The following is a 17,935-nucleotide window of genomic DNA, read 5'->3' as shown; positions in this document are numbered from 1 at the left end:
CTGCGAGTCATCACTCCCATCTTCACACCAAAAAAATACAAACAAACTGAAAATCAACAACTCTTCTTGAATATGCACAGGAGCCTGCTATGTCCTCCTTTGCCTGGCAAACCAATAAAGCTATGCTTTTCAACGTCACCCAAAACTCTCTCCGAGATTCGATCTGGCACTAGCTCAGAGAAGCTCAACTTTTAGTGTCGCTCCCAACTTACCACCCACAGCAACAGAGATTCCATAAAATAACAAGGGAGCATTAACTGAAAGAACTGCGTGGCTCAGACCTTATTTAAGTAGTCTCTAGGGAAATCAAAAGATGAAAGGAGGTGAAAAAAAAAAAAAAACACTGGGAGGAAATTTTGGTCTCTGACACCTACAATTATAGCAAATAATAAATATAGCCTAACTCCTAGCTATGTCTGGACAAACATAAAGCCTCACACTAGAGGTCTATTTGCCTCCGTCCCTTTTACTAGATACATCATGTTCACCTTCCAAAAAAACTAGAAGGCATGCTAAAGGGAGACAAAGGATCAGAATCAAACTCAGATACGGCAGAGATTTGAAATTATCAGACTGCAAATTTTTTTTTACATTTAGAGAAAGAATGAAACAGTGAAAACAGTGATTTGAACAATGCAGACACTATATAACCAACCACTAGAGGATCAGTCATTGTTTTTTAACTTCAAAAATAAATAGCTAACAAATGTATTAGTACTTACGTTGCAGCGACCTGCTTCTAAACTACATATGCATTATTTTTCCTTCTGAAATATTTAAGTTCTTAATACCAAAATGAATTGTTCTAATACTTTGGTTACAGCTGTTGTACAGAAGTAATGAAATTTGTGCTGGGAGTTTCCCCAAGTTCAGCAAGAATGTAAAAGCGACAAATCTTCTAGTTGCAGCCCATTTTATAAGGAAAAACTTGAGTTCAAGAGAACACGCGATTTGCACAGGGTTATACCGAGACAGGAAAGGGGCAAGGCATAACCTTTAAGAAAATGACACAGCCATTGAGGACACAAGATAAACTGGTTAAACCCAACTAGGTCCAAGATGGCAGACTAGATCTTGAGCCTCATTATATGTTCATTATAATACAACAGCATATGCTAAATGACACACCCACAGGAGTCAGGACAGTTCTGAGGCTAACCATAAAAGGTCAAAAAGTGAGTGTGATCCAATCCCTGGATATCCCCTTCCCCTTTTCCAAAACAGATGGAATAATTCTCCCACTCATTAGCCTATGAAATTACCCAGCCCATAAAAACCAAACACCCCATATTTCAGAGTCTCTTGTTTTCTGAGACAGCCTGCACTCTGTCTATGGAGTGTGTACCTCCCTGAATAAATCTGTGCTCACTCTACTTCAGCTCACTCTTGAATTCCTTCCTGCACAAAGCCAAGGACTCTCATTTGGAAGTCCATCCCAAGGACTCACCTGAGACCTCAGACACACCAGTCTCTCTCCCCCCATGTTTCCAGCAACAGTTCAGCTCAGAAAGGAACCATGAATGCAACAATTAGTTCCCTGATATGGTACCACTTCATTTTGCTACAGATGAAAACAAAGTATCTAAAAGGTCATCCAATTTAGCAATAAAATGTTTCAAGAGAAGCCACTCAACATATATTAAAATTGCAATTAATTTTCTAAATAGCAGATTCCCCCTTTCTTTTTATACTAACAGATTTCCACCCACCTGCTAAATTTTTTAAATCCATTGACCAGAAAAAAATCATCCATCTGAAGTTTGTTCAACAGTTGGAATTTTTTTGGTATTATTTTGCACTTTAAGAATACATGCTTATTATAAAATTATTTCAAACATTAAGACGGACATAAATCCCATTTCCTTTATTATACCTATACTTCCTACCCAAATCTCCAGTTGCTTTTGCTTTTGTTTTTTTACAAATGGACTCAAACAATTTGACAACTTTAAGGCACATAGTTTATAATTTTAACCTTAATTTTATATGCTACCAGTGGATTAAAATAGATTCGTTACTGGTAACACTTTTAAAGCTTTCTTCTACATATTCTTTCTTTTTTTAAAACATATTATTTTAATATCAACAATCTGATTTCATACAAATATACTTCTATAATCACTAGATGATTGACTTAAAATACTGAAATAGTCCAAATTTAATTGTGTCCTAGTAGGCTGCTGGAGAAGGCAATGGCAACCCACTCCAGTACTCTTGCCTGGCAAATCCCATGGACAGAGGAGCCTGGTAGGCTGCAGTCCATGGGGTTGCTAAGGACTGAGTGACTTCACTTTTGCTTTTTACTTTCATGCATTGGAGAAAGAAATGGCAACCCACTCCAGTGTTCTTGCCTGGAGAATCCCAGGGACGGTGGAGCCTGGTGGGCTGCCATCTATGGGGTCGCACAGAGTTGGACACAACTGAAGCAACTTAGCAGCAGCAGCAGGCTGCTGGACTTAAACTGATCCACTAATTCAGTTAGTTTAATAAACATTAGTAAAATTACCTGTTTCATCATGGTAATTCACAGCTTCTGTCTCAATCCATGCATTATCAGTGTTTCGAGGATCATCGACATAACCTCTATATATCTATTTTTTAAAAGGAGACAGATGAAGAAAAAGTATAGGGTGAAAAGGAATGGGTAGAGCAGAGCACACTGCCTTCTTCAGAATCAGAAATATCCGTTGCAAAACAATCCACATTTAATTAACATTAATTAATTGTACACTTAAAAAATGGTTAAGTGGGCATATTATATGCTATGTGCTTTTTATTACACACACACACAAAAGAAATGTAAATATTACAGAACCTTTAATGTAACCTTCCATATGCTTGTTCTAAATGTCCCAGGGAGGGAATTCCCTGGTTGCCCAGTGGTTAGGACTTGGTGCCTTCACCAGGGCCCAGGTTCAACCCCTAGTCGGGGAACTAAGATTCCTCAAAATGAAAAAGTGGCCAAAAAAAGTCAATGTGAAAGTAAAATTAAGAAAGTAAAGTGATTCCATCTATAATAGCATCAAATAAACAAAATATTTTTTTAAATAAATAAATTTCCCAGGAAACAATAGTCTCAAGAACATTCTGAGGTAGCTCTAACATTCACAAAGCCCTCAACACCTCAGATTCTAATTTCAGAATGTGAGAATAATCATATTTGGGCCATATGATTTTTTGACTCTTCATGTAAATATTTTTCTGTTTTAATAATTTCTGCAGGGGGTGTGAGACGGAGACTCAAGGAAGGGATATATGTATACATATAGCTGATTCATGCCACTGTACAGCAGAAACTAACACAACTCTCTAAAGCAATTATACACCAATTTAAAACTAATTTCCATGATTACAGTTTTAGACATACAAAGAAAGATTCTTCTAGTTAAACAAAGATCTATAAACAAGGTTAGTAAAGACTAATATTTAAGCTCTTAATACATGAAAAGACTTGGATCCAGCCATCTAACACAAATGTGACCCAAAACCCAGACAATATAAACAATTGAAGGTGAAGTCGCTCAGTCGTGTCCGACTCTTTGCGACCCCGTGGACTGTAACCTACTAGGCTTCTCTGTCCATGGGATTCTCCAGGCAAGAATACTGGAGTGGACTGCCATTTCCTTCTCCAGGGATCTTCCCGACCCAGGGATCAAACCCAGGTCTCCCGCATTGGAGGCAGATGCTTTAACCTCTGAGCCACCAGGGAAGGAATATAAACAATTAAGAAATCCTAATTCTAGGAAGAAAACAAAACACGTCAAACAAAAGCCAACAGCAACAAAAAAGAAAATCCATTCTTCTCCTTATTACTAGCGCATGTATACCTGATAGTGATTTTTTTAAATCACAAAAGATACATAAGCAAAACAGACATGAGACTTAAACTGTTACGAATGAGAAAAGCTCTGAACAACCTAAGTTAAAATGTAAATGTCCTCTCAAAACAGCTGAATTCTTGCAAATATTTTAAAAACAGAAAAGATTTACTGTTAGATGGGTGAACTCAGTATCACATTAGCTCACACTGAGTCTAAAGGAAAACTATGAGGAAAAAATGTATATAATAAATGGTGCAAAGTTGGGCTATAAAAATTTAAGTAGGAATCTATTCAGAGAAGAGCTACAATTTAATTTGTTTTATTAAGATGTATTTCAAATATACAGGTATTTCACTTTATTCAGAGAATAAACTACCAGATTTTCAGGTGAATTGTAAGTAATTTTCATTAATCCCCAGGACTAAATCCTTCTTAGAAATCATTTCTTACCACTAGATGTTCCTGGCTGAAGAGCTTGTGCAGCTTTTCCTGTAATTCTCTCTTTTCAGCACTGGACTTCTGTAAGGAGTTGAGAGCTTCCTCACCAAACTCTCTTTTCAGTGTGGCGCTAATCTTCTCTCCTGGATCCACCATCCCCTGCAAGTCACATTTTTGTTTAAAAAGAAAAAGGAAAAAGCTTTAATTCAATCAATAAATATTTACTGACTGACACAGTGGACATATATTGCTTTGTGGTGGGTGTTGGTTTAGGCACTCAGTCGTGTCTGACTCTTACAACCCCATGTTTTGTAGGCCACCAGGCTCCTCTGTCCATGGGATTTCCCAGGCAAGAATACCAGAGTGGGTTGCCATTTCCTTCTCCAGGGATATGTTGCTCTATCTGCCCATAATCTTCTGTAATATGTTCTTTTCAAAATCATTTGTTTCTAGTAGAGATAGCTTAGCAGGGTTATCAACCATATATATACTCAACCACAGTAAATGGTCCAAGGTTAGACTATGATAATTGAGCCTGTCAGACTCCTTTCCTGGTATTTTCCAAAGTCAAGCCACAGAAGGAAGGGCTGGAGGCAAGAATACAACAAACTGATACTTTGCCAACCGGTCATTCCATTCTAGTCACAGTGACCTCCTCAATGTTCCTAGGATGGGCCAGACATATGCCAACCTTAAGGCCTTTGCAACTGTATTGCTTCTACCTAAAGGCACTTTCCCCAGATATCTACATGGGTAACTTGTTCACCTCCTTCAGATCTTCACTTAGATGCCACCTTCTCTCAGGAGACCTTCTATAACCACCCTCTATCTAAAATTGCAAGCTCTCCCAACACTTCCTAGTCCCCTTCCTTGCTTTAGTTTCCTTAATACTTATCACCTAACATACAATAATTTATTTATCTTGTATGGTCTCCCTCATCAGAAGGTGAGCACCAAGAAGACAGGGATGCTTGTTCATGTAGCCCTGCCATATGCCCGGGTGCTCGGATGCTCAAACTACACTGAGATGAACGACTCTCAAAATTATATTTAATGACAACAGTTCCCTGACTGATCAGAATTTCAAATGACAATAAAAACAGAAAATCCCATGATGATGATATCATTGTATTTTGCATTCAGCATGTGTGAAGTTTATTTGGCTTGTACAGTCAGCTATAATCTTCATTTTCATTCCATTTTACCCTACAAAGAAAGAAACCATTCTTGCAGATAGCAGAATGTGTATATGATGAGTCATCTTCTTATCAAACTATCTCCGTTTAACAATATGGCATAAAATATAAAACCCGCTCTTGAACACATACACATTTTTTTAAAGCCACTTGAAATACCACTGACGTGAACTCAATAAAAGTATACTCTTCCTGACGATATTATAGAAACTTTAAAAACTGTAAGGAACAGTAAGTAATGTGTTACTTTTAAAATACTGAAAATGTTACTTTGGTCTTAGAGTAGGGGATGGGTTCTAAGTCAAGACTCAGCATTAGTGAGTATCTACAATACCAGGTGCTTTAAATGCTCTCTCTAATAATCCTGTGAAATAAATATGATTATTTTCAGAACAAAGGTCTGAACTCCACAGCACTCAGCTCCAAGTGGAAAGGCTAAACACAAGCCCAGGTCTAACATCAAAGTCCATGTTCTTTCTCAAGGATTTTAGAATTAAGACTCAGATTTTAACAGCTTTGTTGTATTATTCTACATTTGTCATTAACAATGATACTTCACTGCAAAGGAATTATTAACTGAAGTAGGGAGGAGAGAGACTTAAGGGAGTAGAAAAGATCCATATGCAATAACCTTGCATTATATAAGTAAAGCAACTAAAAAGAACTGAAAACATTGATTTGACTTTATTTTAATGCTTACCCCTGGGATTGCCCATTCTCCACAGTCTTTCCTTTTTATTGCAACAAACTGCAAGATGTTTTTCCCAGAAATGGGATGGGTGATTTTATTTCCACTTCTATCCCTTTTCCACCTATAAACAGTAATGTAAGATCATAAGTAATTCAGAACAAAGATCAAGGTCCTAAATCAAGCTTAAGACAAAAATATAAAGATGTATTTTTCTTTATAATAGAGTGTATATACATTTACCTCAAATCACCTACTTTTATAAAGAAATATTGTTTTGCATTAAAAAATACTCTTTATTTAGCACTGTTACAAACCAAGGCAAATGTCTACTTTCAATAAAGGATATTATAGTTTCCAGAATAAAAATTCAAGATATACTTTTTACTAAAGTAAAATTTATCAAAAGGATTTTAAAGCAGAACAGAATTTAAAGGAAGGTCATTAAGAGTTTCTTTTCTTTTTCATCCAAGGAATCTTTTTAAGACTTATTAATATAATTAGTGAAAAAGATCTGTAATAATTGCTTTTAACAGTTCACCCTGTTTTCGGAAAAGATGATGTGATACAGGTTCAGTTTAGTTCAGTTCAGTTCAGTTGCTCAGTCATGTCTGACTCTTTGCGACCCCATGAATCGCAGCACGCCAGGCCTCCCTGTCCATCACCAACACCCGGAGTCCACTCAAACTCATGTCCATTGATTCAGTGATGCCATCCAGCCATCTCATCCTCTGTCATCCCAGCCATCTCATCCTCTGTCATCCCCTTCTCCTCCTGCCCCTAATCCCTCCCAGCATCAGAGTCTTTTCCAATGAGTCAACTCTTCACATGAGGTGGCCAAAGTACTAGAGTTTCAGCTTTAGCATCATTCCTTCCAAAGAAATCCCAGGGTTGATTGCCTTTAGGATGGACTGGTTGAACCTTCTTGCAGTCCAAGGGCCTCTCAAGAGTCTTCTCCAACACCACAGTTCAAAAGCATCAATTCTTCGGCGCTCAGCTGTTTTCATACTCCAACTCTCACATCCATACATGACCACTGGAAAAACCATAGCCTTGACTAGACAGACCATTGTTGGCAAAGTAATGTCTCTGCTTTTTAATATACTATCTGCTGTTGCTGCTGCTGCTGCTGCTGCTGCTGCTGCTGCTGCTAAATCATTTTAGTCATGTCTGACTCTGTGCGACCCCATAGACGGCAGCCCACTAGGCTCCTCTGTCCCTGGGATTCTCCAGGCAAGAACACTGGAGTGGGTTGCCATTTCCTTCTCCAATGCATGAAAGTGAAAAGTAAAAGTGAAGTCGCTCAGTCATGTCGACTCTTCCCAACCCCATGGACTGCAGCCTACCAGGCTCTTCCACCCATGGGATTTTCCAGGCAAGAGTACTGGAGCAGGGTGCCATTGCCTTCTCCAAATATACTATCTAGGTTGGTCATAACTTTCCTTCCAAGGAGTAAGTGTCTTTTAATTTCATGGCTGCAATCACCATCTGCAGTGATTTGGGAGCCCCCCAAAATAAAGTCTGACACTGTTTCCACTGTTTCCCCATCTATTTCCCATGAAGTGATGGGACCAGATGCCATGATCTTCGTTTTCTGAATGTTGAGCTTTAAGCCAACTTTTTCACTCTCCTCTTTCACTTTCATCAAGAGGCTCTTTAGTTCTTCTTTGCTTTCTGCCATAAGGGTGGTGTCATCTGCATATCTGAGGTTATTGATATTTCTCCCGGCAATCTTGATTCCAGCTTGTGCTTCTTCCAGCCCAGCGTTTCTCATGATGTACTCTGCATAGAAGTTAAATAAGCAGGGTGACAATATATAGCCTTGTCATACTTCTTTTCCTATTTGGAACCAGTCTGTTGTTCCATGTCCAGTTGGTCTCAAAAAAAAAAAAAAATGCTTCTGAATCTTTATCCCCTTTTTTGATAAAAGAAATCTCACTCTATCCTTTAGTTCTATATTTCAAATTTAATTGAATATTTTTAAAGCATCAAGGCAATGTTAATTTCAAAATGTGCATTTTGTAATCAGAGCCTCCTTCCCAAAGATGTTGATAAATCTCCCTTTTCCCTTCCCTACACCACATCTACCTCCCCCTGTCAAATGTTAAGAATAGTTCTAATAGTCCCTTAGGCAAAGATAAAAATTTTGAACTTGCAGTACAAAACCAAAACAGAAAGCCTACAATCTAATTTTCACTCTGCATGAGATTAAAATACACCAGCTTAGATATGAGTGTCCAAGTCTTTATAATGTGGCTGAACACCACATCTAACCCATGAAAGTGAAAGTCACTCAGTCATGTCCTACTCTTTGCGCCCCAATGGACTACACACTCCATGGAATTTTCCAGGCCAGAATACTGGAGTGTATCCCTTCTCCAGCAGATCTTCCAGACCCAGGAATCGAACCCAGGTCTCTTGCATTGCAGGCGGATTCTTTACCAGCTAAGTCACAAGGGAAGCCCAAGAGTACTGGAGTGGATAGCCTAGCCCTTCTCCAGCTGATCTTTCCGACCCAGGAATCGAACTGGGTTCTCCTGCATTGCAGGTGGATTCTTCACCAACTGCGCTATCAGGGAAGCCCCATCCGTAATTCCCCCTAAAAGAGTTCACAGCCTAGCCGTGGAGCTAGATATGTAGGTGAATAAACTGCAAGACAGATAGCTTGATGAGTACAGATAGCTAGAAATGAAGGAACAGCTAGTATAAGACAAATCTGATTTTAAGAATGCAGAGGGAGGAAACAAAGTTATAAAAATAAAATAATGTATTCAAGAAACTGAAAGCATACACGGGAGTATGAACATCAGTGAGGGAAAGATAGATTATGAGGTTGAAGTAGGCAAAGAATTCATCAAATTAATCTGCTTAGAGAGCCAGAAAATGTTTTAAAGCAGGTTAAAAGCTGTTGGCAATTTGTATTTCAGAAAACTCACTCATTTTGACAAAAGTTTGGAAGTTGGTTTGGAGGTGATCAAGACTGAAAGCAAGAAAAGCCAGCTCAGTTCAGTTCAGTTGCTCAATTGTGTCCGACTCTTTGTGACCCCATGAACCCCAGCACGCCAGGCCTCCCTGTCCATCACCAACTCCTGGAGTTCACTCAAACTCATGTCCATTGAGTCGGTGATGCCATCCAACCATCTCATCCTCTGTTGTCCCCTTCTCCTGCCTCCAATCCCTCCCAGCATCAGAGTCTTTTCCAATGAGTCAGCTCTTCGCATGAGGTGGCCAAAGTATTGGAGTTTCAGCTTTAGCATCAGCCCTTCCAATGAAAACTCAGGACTGATCTCCTTTAGGATGGACTGGTTGGATCTCCTTGCAGTCCAAGGGACTCTCAAGTGTCTTCTCCAACACCACAGTTCAAAAGCATCAATTCTTCGGCACTCAGCTTTCTTTATAGTCCAACTGTCACATCCATATATGACCACTGGAAAAACCACAGCTTTGACTAGATGGACCTTTTTTGGCAAAGTAAGGTCTCTGCTTTTTAATATGCTGTCCAAGTTTGTCATAGCTTTTCTTCCAAGGAGCAAGCGCCTTTTAATTTCAAGGCTGCATACATACATATATATATATGTCTGTGTATATACCAACACAAACACACACACATGCAGTCAGCTCTCTCTATCCACAAATGCAGAACCCATGGATAAGACGCATCAACCGTACTTTTCCATTTTATGTAAGCGACCTGAACATCCACAGATTTTGCTACCTGCTTGAGGCACAGGGGCCTCTTCGAGAGCCAATCCCCTAAAATATCAAGGGATAACTATATATATAAACACATACATATGCAGACATACATTTGCATATGTATATGTATATGATGGACATGTAGAAACATGGTTAGTGTCTGTATTTTTCCAATTACTTGTCTCTTTGTTACTGAAATGTGTTTTCAGCTCTTACCTGGTTATGATGGGATCTGCAGCATGATTGGGGCCCCATCGCCCCAAAAGTCCCCGGCCAACCAGTCCAGTCCGCCCTGCAGGATTTCTGGAAAAACAAAAAACCATAAAACCAACTGAAGGTACTCATCTTTTTGAACCAAACTTGATATGGCCCAAAACAAGGTACTAAGAGGGAAATAAGATCTCCACACAAATCCAGTAGCACTACTACATATTTGACATTCAAAGTATGTATTTCTTTACAGTGTTATTTAACTTTTCTTTCATGCCTGGGCTTGATCCAGGAGAAGGATCTCATTTCCAAAGTTGTTTGAAATCTGGAAGGCTGAAATGCTCTGCACCTAATCACAGTCTAACTCTGCAACAGCAATGCTTTATCCAGTATATCCACACCTCTCTTCCCTTTCTCATCATCCTCTTTTCATACTTCATTCTCTTACAACCTGACTCACTCATATAGTTTTGATTACATTTTAAAGTCCATTTTTTTCATAGTGGGTTCTAGATTTTTATTATCAGGAATAGATATTGTGTGGCATATAATGAGGGCTTCCCAGGAGGTGCTAGTGGTGAAGAACCTGCCTGCCAATGAAGGCAGACATAAGAGACACAGGTTCCATCCCTGGGTCGGGAACATGCCCTGGAGAAGGGCATAGCAACCCACTCTAGTATCCTTGCCTGGAGAATCCCATGTACAGAGGAGCTTAGCAGGCTAGAGTCCATAAAGGCTGCAGAGTTGGACACGACTAAAGCAACTTAGCCCACAGCACACAGCATATAATGAAGTAGAAATACTTAATATTTTAAGATTTCATATATACCAAATTCAATTTTTAAAAACAATTTTATATAAATGCCAACAACTATTTAACCTAATGCCACAACCCAATGTATAAAAGTCTGTCAGATAAACAGGGCACACTCACGCCTGAGTAATTTCCTTCCAGTCAATATTCCTTAAATGTTTAACTTTCATTATATAAAATAAAATGCCCTAATCTGCAATCTTGTCTATTTAATATCTTTGGTCCTCCCAGTATGTGAAAGTAAATAGACAACTTGTCAAGTTTTCCCTTTCAGCTATCTTTTTAACTATTTCTTATTTATGGTTGCACTGGGTCTTTGTTGCTGCAGGGGCTTTCTCCAGTTGCTGCAAGCATGGGCCACTCTCCTCGGCAGTGCTCAGGCTTCTCATTTCAGTGGCTTCTCTTGTGGCGGAGCATGGGCTCTAGGTACAGGAGCTCCAGTGGCTGCAGCACCTGGGCTCAGAAGTTGTGAGTCACAGGTTTAGTTGCTCCACAGCATTTGGGATCTTCCTGGACCAGGGATCGAACTCATGTTCCCTGTACTGGCAGGTGGATTCTCAACCGCTACACCCCCAGGGAAGTTCCAGCCACTCTATTTTATTTTGCTCTTCCTTGCAACTGTTATTAAAATTGAGTCAATCTTTATATTGTTTTATACTGGACTCAGAAATATTTCAGCAAGACTTAGAAATAAAAACAGAAAGGCAAGACACTTGGCCAGGATGCAATTATTCTATTTTTCAAATCCAGGAGGAGGGGCAGAGTGGTCAGTAACTATGTTTTATTCCATGTAACCATACACCCTTGAATACAAATGATCAAAGCCAATATTAAGAGAGAGAAAGACCAAGCCTGTAACTGATAAACTAAAAGCTGTAGAAAAGACATATAGATTACTGTACTGCCTGAGCAACAGAGAAAGCTATTTGCAGAAAAAGCAAAACAAAGGCAACATATAAAGGAAAGCAGACATAAGGCAGAGACAGTTCTAATGGATTTCCAAACTCTACCCTTTCCTAAAGTTAGCTGCATTTCTGCTTTGGATTCCTGAGATGAGTCTACAGTCGTGGAGTAAAGTTCACTTTTTCACTCAGGCAAGCTAGAGTTGGTTTCCGTTAGTCAGGAGAGTCTTGACTAAAACAACAGGCTATCTTTCCTTTGCCTTTTCTGTCCTTTTATATGTGTACATATCTTCTAATATATTTTGTCCAGAAGAGAACTTAAGGAGTAAGTCAAATGCAAGGCAACTTTGACTTGAAAAGACTCAGTAACACAGAAAAGTGAGTAAGCTATGACCAAAGAAAGAATTTAGTAAAGAGCAGGTTGGCATGAGAGGAGCACTACTACGTCCTTGCTTTAGAAGAACTAAAAATATTTTTAGCTTTTGCAACATTTTACAAGGTGATACGTATGATTACCAAATCTGTGATTTTTCTATTTTTTTATTGGAGGCATGCTAATTTTTACATTTCTTCCTTTTATGATGACTTGAGAAAAACTGAAAATTTTTGAGTTGTGTAGAAAAATCACTTTTAAAAGTACAAAAAGAGAGATTTCCTGGTGGTCCAGTGGTTAAGACTCCATGCTTCCACTGGGCACAGGTTTGATCCCTCGCTGGTGAACTAAGATCCCCACATCCCACCCACTTGCCACACGACATGGCCAAAAGAAAAAAAAGATGTTACATTTTTGGGTTGTTTTTATTTTTACTTTTACATATTTGGATAAATTCCTAAAAGTATTATCTCATTTTATAAATAATCACTGAAATACAATTCTTTTTTTTTTTTTTTAATTTTAAAATCTTTAATTCTTACATGCGTTCCCAAACATGACCCCCCCTCCCACCTCCCTCCCCACAACATCTCTCTGGGTCATCCCCATGTACCAGCCCCAAGCATGCTGCACCCTACGTCAGACATGGACTGGCGATTCACTTCTTACATGATAGTATACATGTTAGAATTCCCATTCTCCCAAATCATCCCACCCTCTCCCTCTCCCTCTGAGACCAAAAGTCCATTATACCCATCTGTGTCTTTTTTCCTGACTTGCATACAGGGTCGTCATTGCCATCTTCCTAAATTCCATATATATGTGTTAGTATACTGTATTGGTGTTTTTCTTTCTGGCTTACTTCACTCTGTATAATTGGCTCCAGTTTCATCCATCTCATCAGAACTGATTCAAATGAATTCTTTTTAACGGCTGAGTAATACTCCATTGTGTATATGTACCACAGCTTTCTTATCCATTCATCTGCTGATGGACATCTAGGTTGTTTCCATGTCCTGACTATTATAAACAGTGCTGTGATGAACATTGGGGTACATGTGTCTCTTTCAATTCTGGTTTCCTCGGTGTGTATGCCCAGAAGTGGGATTGCTGGGTCATAAGGGAGTTCTATTTGCAATTTTTTAAGGAATCTCCACACTGTTCTCCATAGTGGCTGTACTAGTTTGCATTCCCACCAACAGTGTAGGAGGGTTCCCTTTTCTCCACACCCTCTCCAGCATTTATTGCTTGCAGATTTTTGGATCGCAGCCATTCTGACTGGTGTGAAGTGGTACCTCATTGTGGTTTTGATTTGCATGAAATACAATTCTTAATCCTTTTCTTCTGTTAATTTATTCAATTACAGTTGACCCTTGAACAATGCTTCCATATAAACTTATAGTCCACTGTCTATACACAGTTCCCCTGTATCTGTGGCTCCACATTCAGGTATTCAACAAAACTCAGATGGAGTAGTGCTGTAATATTTACTACTGAAAAAGAATCCATGTATAAGTGGGTCTGTGTAGTTTAAGCCCCATTTTGTTCAAGAGTCAACTGTTATTATTTCTATTTCAAGGTAAAGTTATCAGAAGATGCATTCAATTCCTTCCAGCACTTACTCACCATATGCAAACTACTCACATTCTCTCTACTTATCTGTAAATGGAACTAAAAATATCCACCCACAGGGTTATTACTATGATTTAATTAGATCACATATATAATTTCTTTCAGACAAGGCCTGGCATATGCAAGCCCTCAATAAATGTTAATTACATTGATAAAATAAAATGTGTATTTTAAGGCAGGACAAAAAAACTTAGACCTAAAATTTTCTGTGTCCATCTGGGCCTCTCCTAGCATCCCTAATGTGCAGTGTATCTGCACATTAACCAAACCTCCTCAAAGATGAGAGTGCTTTCTTGACCATAAAGATTATTATTTTCCCTTTCTTCTGACACTAGCAATGTAACTTCTTAAAAAAACAGCATGCTCTCCCAACTCTGCAAGGCGACATGGTGACTCACTGCTTGCTTTGCACATGCTCACCTGTACTATGTATCTGTGGGGAACCTTATGTAAAATATCAGTATTTTATCCCATTTTGATGTACAATCCTTTGTCTAGAAAATGTGTATGACTACACCTTCTAACAGGGATTCCCTGGTGGCTCAGTGGTAAAGAAGCCACCTGCTAATGCAGGAGATATGGGTTCGATACCTGGGTCAGGAGGATCCCCCTTCTTGCCTGGGAAATCCTAAGGAAAGAGGAGCCTGGCGGGCTATGGGATCACAAAAGAGTTCACCACAACCTAGCGACTAAACAACAGTATCTTCTAACAAGTGGAACACTTCTCAGAGCTTCTTGAGAGTCTGTCTTCCAAGTTGTAACTCAGTTTGGTTTACATAAAATCTGCTTTTTTCTTCTTACCTTGATTGCTAAGTGAATTTTCGTTGACAATTATTTTCTATCTTTTAAAGACCCATTATTATAAGATGCCCCACCCCAGTACCTACCTAGGTCTTCCATTTTCAACCTCATACAGGCCATTCTGGCTCTTTCTCTCAACCTGCCCATCCTTTTCATTAAATTTGGGAGAGAAGTTGCTTTCACTGTAATGAGAATACCAACGCAAAATAAGAAATAATGATCCAATACTACCAACAGCTTAATAATGCCAGCCAGTTATTTATAACAACCAGTATCCTTGAAACTAAATTTTTAGTTACAAACTTAGTTTTCATTTACAAACTCATCAACTCCTTCAAAACACTTTCTGGCAAAAATTTTTTGTTTAATCAAAAGACCTTATAAGACAAGAAGGTATGTTGTAACCCCTGTGGGGAAGGACTAATGGCAGGCAAACTGGAGCTGCTCCTACATACTACAGAAAATAACTTACTATCAGTAAAGCAGATTTGTGCCAATTGGCACAATATGGCAATTACTGGTTCCTATTAACAAACACTTCTAAAAATAAGATTCCTTCTGATATTTTGCTGCTTCTACTGTCTCAAAGTAATTTTAATGTCTTCTAATGCACACTGATTAATATCTGTATCGAAGTAAAACCCACAAAACATGAAAACACCCCACAAACTTCATAATAACCATGATGCAGATTAAAATAGATATAATAAACTGGAAATAATAACCATGATGTAGATTAAAACAGCTATAAGCTGGAACTACTCCAGATCTTGATCTGGACACAGATCTGGATTACAGAGTTAGATAAATATAAAATCTAACTGAGCTACACCTGCACACCTAAGAAATGTATAGTTAATTGCATTTATGTCACACTCAATAAAAATATTTTTTAAAAGCTATAAACAAACTACTTTCCTCACCATTATGAAACTGCTGACATAACTGCACTGACAGTGAAAAAAGAGTTATATAGCATTGGACAGTTCATGGGCAGTTCTGACACAAGTTTCACTTCCTTTCTTGCTTTAATTCCAGTAAGCAAGAGCATAGAGATATTTGTGCTCTGTTTTGGAAATAGTTTCCAACTTGAATGATCCAGTCATTTTCCCAAGACTTCTAACATACCTATAAAATTAAATGGTAAAAATCATGAAATTACAAAGCCAGAGTTATAATGTTCTTGGGACTCTAGAATTTCACCATTAAATGTGGAATCTTAAAAGAAAAAAATGGTACAAATGAACTTATTTACAAAACAGAAATAGAGTCACAGATGTAGAAAATAAACTTATGGCTACCAGGGTGGGGTAGGGGGGATAAATTGGGAGATTGGGATTGACATATACACACTACTATGTATAAAACAGATAACTAATAAGAACTCACTAATACAGCACAGGTAACTTTATTCAGTACTCTGTAATGACCCATATGGGAATAGAATCTAAAAAAGAGTGAACATACGTATATATATAACTGATTCAAACCAGTCAATCCTAAAGGAAATCAGTCCTGAATATTCATTGGAAGGACTGATGCTGAAGCTGAAGCTCCAGCTCCAATACTTTGGCCACCTGATGAGGAGAACTGACTCACTGGAAAAGACCCTGATGCTGGGAAAGATTGAGGGCAGGAGAAGGGGACGAAAGAGGATGAGATAGTTGGATGGCATCACCGACTCAGTGGACATGAGTTTGAGCAAGCTCTGGGAGTTGGTGATAGACATGGAGGCCTAGTGTGCTGCAGTCCATGGGGTCACAGAGAGTTGGACAAGACTGAGCAACTGAACTAAACTGATAACTAACACAATACTGTAAATCAACAATACTCTTTTAAAATTTTTTAAAATAAAAGAAGCTAAATAAATATTGAATGCTAGTTAATGAAATACCTGTTGAAGTATACAGGCAAAAATGTACTAACATATCAAAAATCAAGATGGATGAAGGAGGGATAGATGGATATATATGTGATGAAATAAGTATAATAAAATGGTAATAAGAAAATTAAAGTGGTGAGTTATGAGTGTCCCCTGTAAAGTTATTTCAAATTTCTTATATGTAGGAAACGTTTCAGAATAAAATTTAGATAAAGAGAGCCATTTTCTGCGGAGGGGGAAGCATGAATCTAGTTATAATTTAAACATTAACATTAGTAAGGCTTGATTTAGACAGTGATACAAATTTAACTTATAAAAACTAAATTGAATGAAACAGAGGAAGACTCATTCAGTCTTCCTCTATTTATACTGTATAGCACCCCTTGTAATGTCACTAATTCTAATTGTGCATGCTTGTAGCTCAGTCAGTAAAGAATTTGCCTGCAGTGCAGGAGACCCGGGTTCGATCCCTGGGTTGGGAAGATCCCCTGGAGAAGGAAATGGCAACCCACTCCAGTATCCTTGCCTGGAAAATCTCATGGGCAGAGGAGCCTGATGGACTGCAGTCCATGGGGTCACACAGAGTCAGGCACGACTGAGCGACTAACACACACTCACATGTATAATGTACATGTAAATATATATTAATACATCCTCTAAAACGAGGGAAATGGAACTCATTTACAGGTAATAATTTCTCCACAAGTTGGCTTCATGATTAATTAACAACCCAAATACTATCACAAACACATCTTTGGATTAAATAAGGAAACTGTGGATCAAAATTAAGTCACAGCAATATGTGACTGGTAAAGTTTAACAACCTAATGAACTAATACTAGATCAACCCAACTAGCAAAAATGTTTATTTAACTGACTAAATAATGCCTTAAGAGGACTGTCATTTACAATAAATTTACCAATTAAATCAAACTTATAAAATATTCCAAAACTAGAATGGCCATTTAGCAGCAGAGTAGTTAAGGGCATAAATTCTAAAGTCATACTGAGTAAAAGGCCAAGCTATCCCATCTACCAGCTCCATGACCATATGTAAAGGACAAACTTTCTGTCCTTCCATTTTTGTGTGTTTTTTTTTCCCTATAAAGAGGAAATAACAACCCTGTCTGCCTTCCAGAATAGTTATAATAAAACAGTGCTTATAAAACATTTAGTATACAGTGCCTAGCTTGTAGTCAGTACATTTTACAACTCTATCATTATATTTATCAAAAGAAACATAAATATAAAATGTGAATCAACACAGCACTTCTCTGAATTTAGTCAAAGTATTTATTTTAATCGAGGTATACCTGCTTTACAATGTTGTACAACAAAATAAATCAGCCATATGTATACATATACCCACTCCCTCTTGGGCCTCTCTCCCACCCCCTCCCATCCCACCCATCTAGGTCACCGCAGAGCTCTGAGCTGAGTCCCCTGTGCTATACAGCAGCTTCCCACTGGCTGTCTATTCTA

General features: G+C 38.4%; 1 protein-coding gene and 1 long non-coding RNA gene across 3 annotated transcripts in view; one reads left to right on the top strand and one right to left on the bottom strand.

Annotated features, from left to right (window-relative positions):
- The window catches only part of NUDT9 (nudix hydrolase 9), a 40,426-nt gene that overhangs the window by 5,360 nt on the left and 17,131 nt on the right, over positions 1-17,935 (bottom strand). Inside the window, exons 3-7 of one of the 2 annotated variants that reach the window (XM_069594685.1) lie at positions 14,658-14,753; positions 10,056-10,142; positions 6,156-6,267; positions 4,272-4,418; positions 2,507-2,591 (exon numbers count right to left, since the gene is read on the bottom strand). In XM_069594685.1, coding sequence (XP_069450786.1) covers positions 2,507-2,591; positions 4,272-4,418; positions 6,156-6,267; positions 10,056-10,142; positions 14,658-14,753 — 527 coding nt within the window. The remainder of the gene's footprint in view (positions 1-2,506; positions 2,592-4,271; positions 4,419-6,155; positions 6,268-10,055; positions 10,143-14,657; positions 14,754-17,935) is intronic. The other variant, XM_069594686.1, reaches the window with a different exon arrangement.
- The window catches only part of LOC138442724 (uncharacterized), a 45,096-nt gene that overhangs the window by 12,525 nt on the left and 14,636 nt on the right, over positions 1-17,935 (top strand). The gene's annotated exons all lie outside the window — the stretch shown is intronic.

Source organism: Ovis canadensis, chromosome 6 (assembly GCF_042477335.2).
Source record: "Ovis canadensis isolate MfBH-ARS-UI-01 breed Bighorn chromosome 6, ARS-UI_OviCan_v2, whole genome shotgun sequence".
Classification (NCBI taxonomy): domain Eukaryota; kingdom Metazoa; phylum Chordata; class Mammalia; order Artiodactyla; family Bovidae; genus Ovis; species Ovis canadensis.
This window is presented reverse-complemented; position numbering and strand designations above follow the sequence as displayed.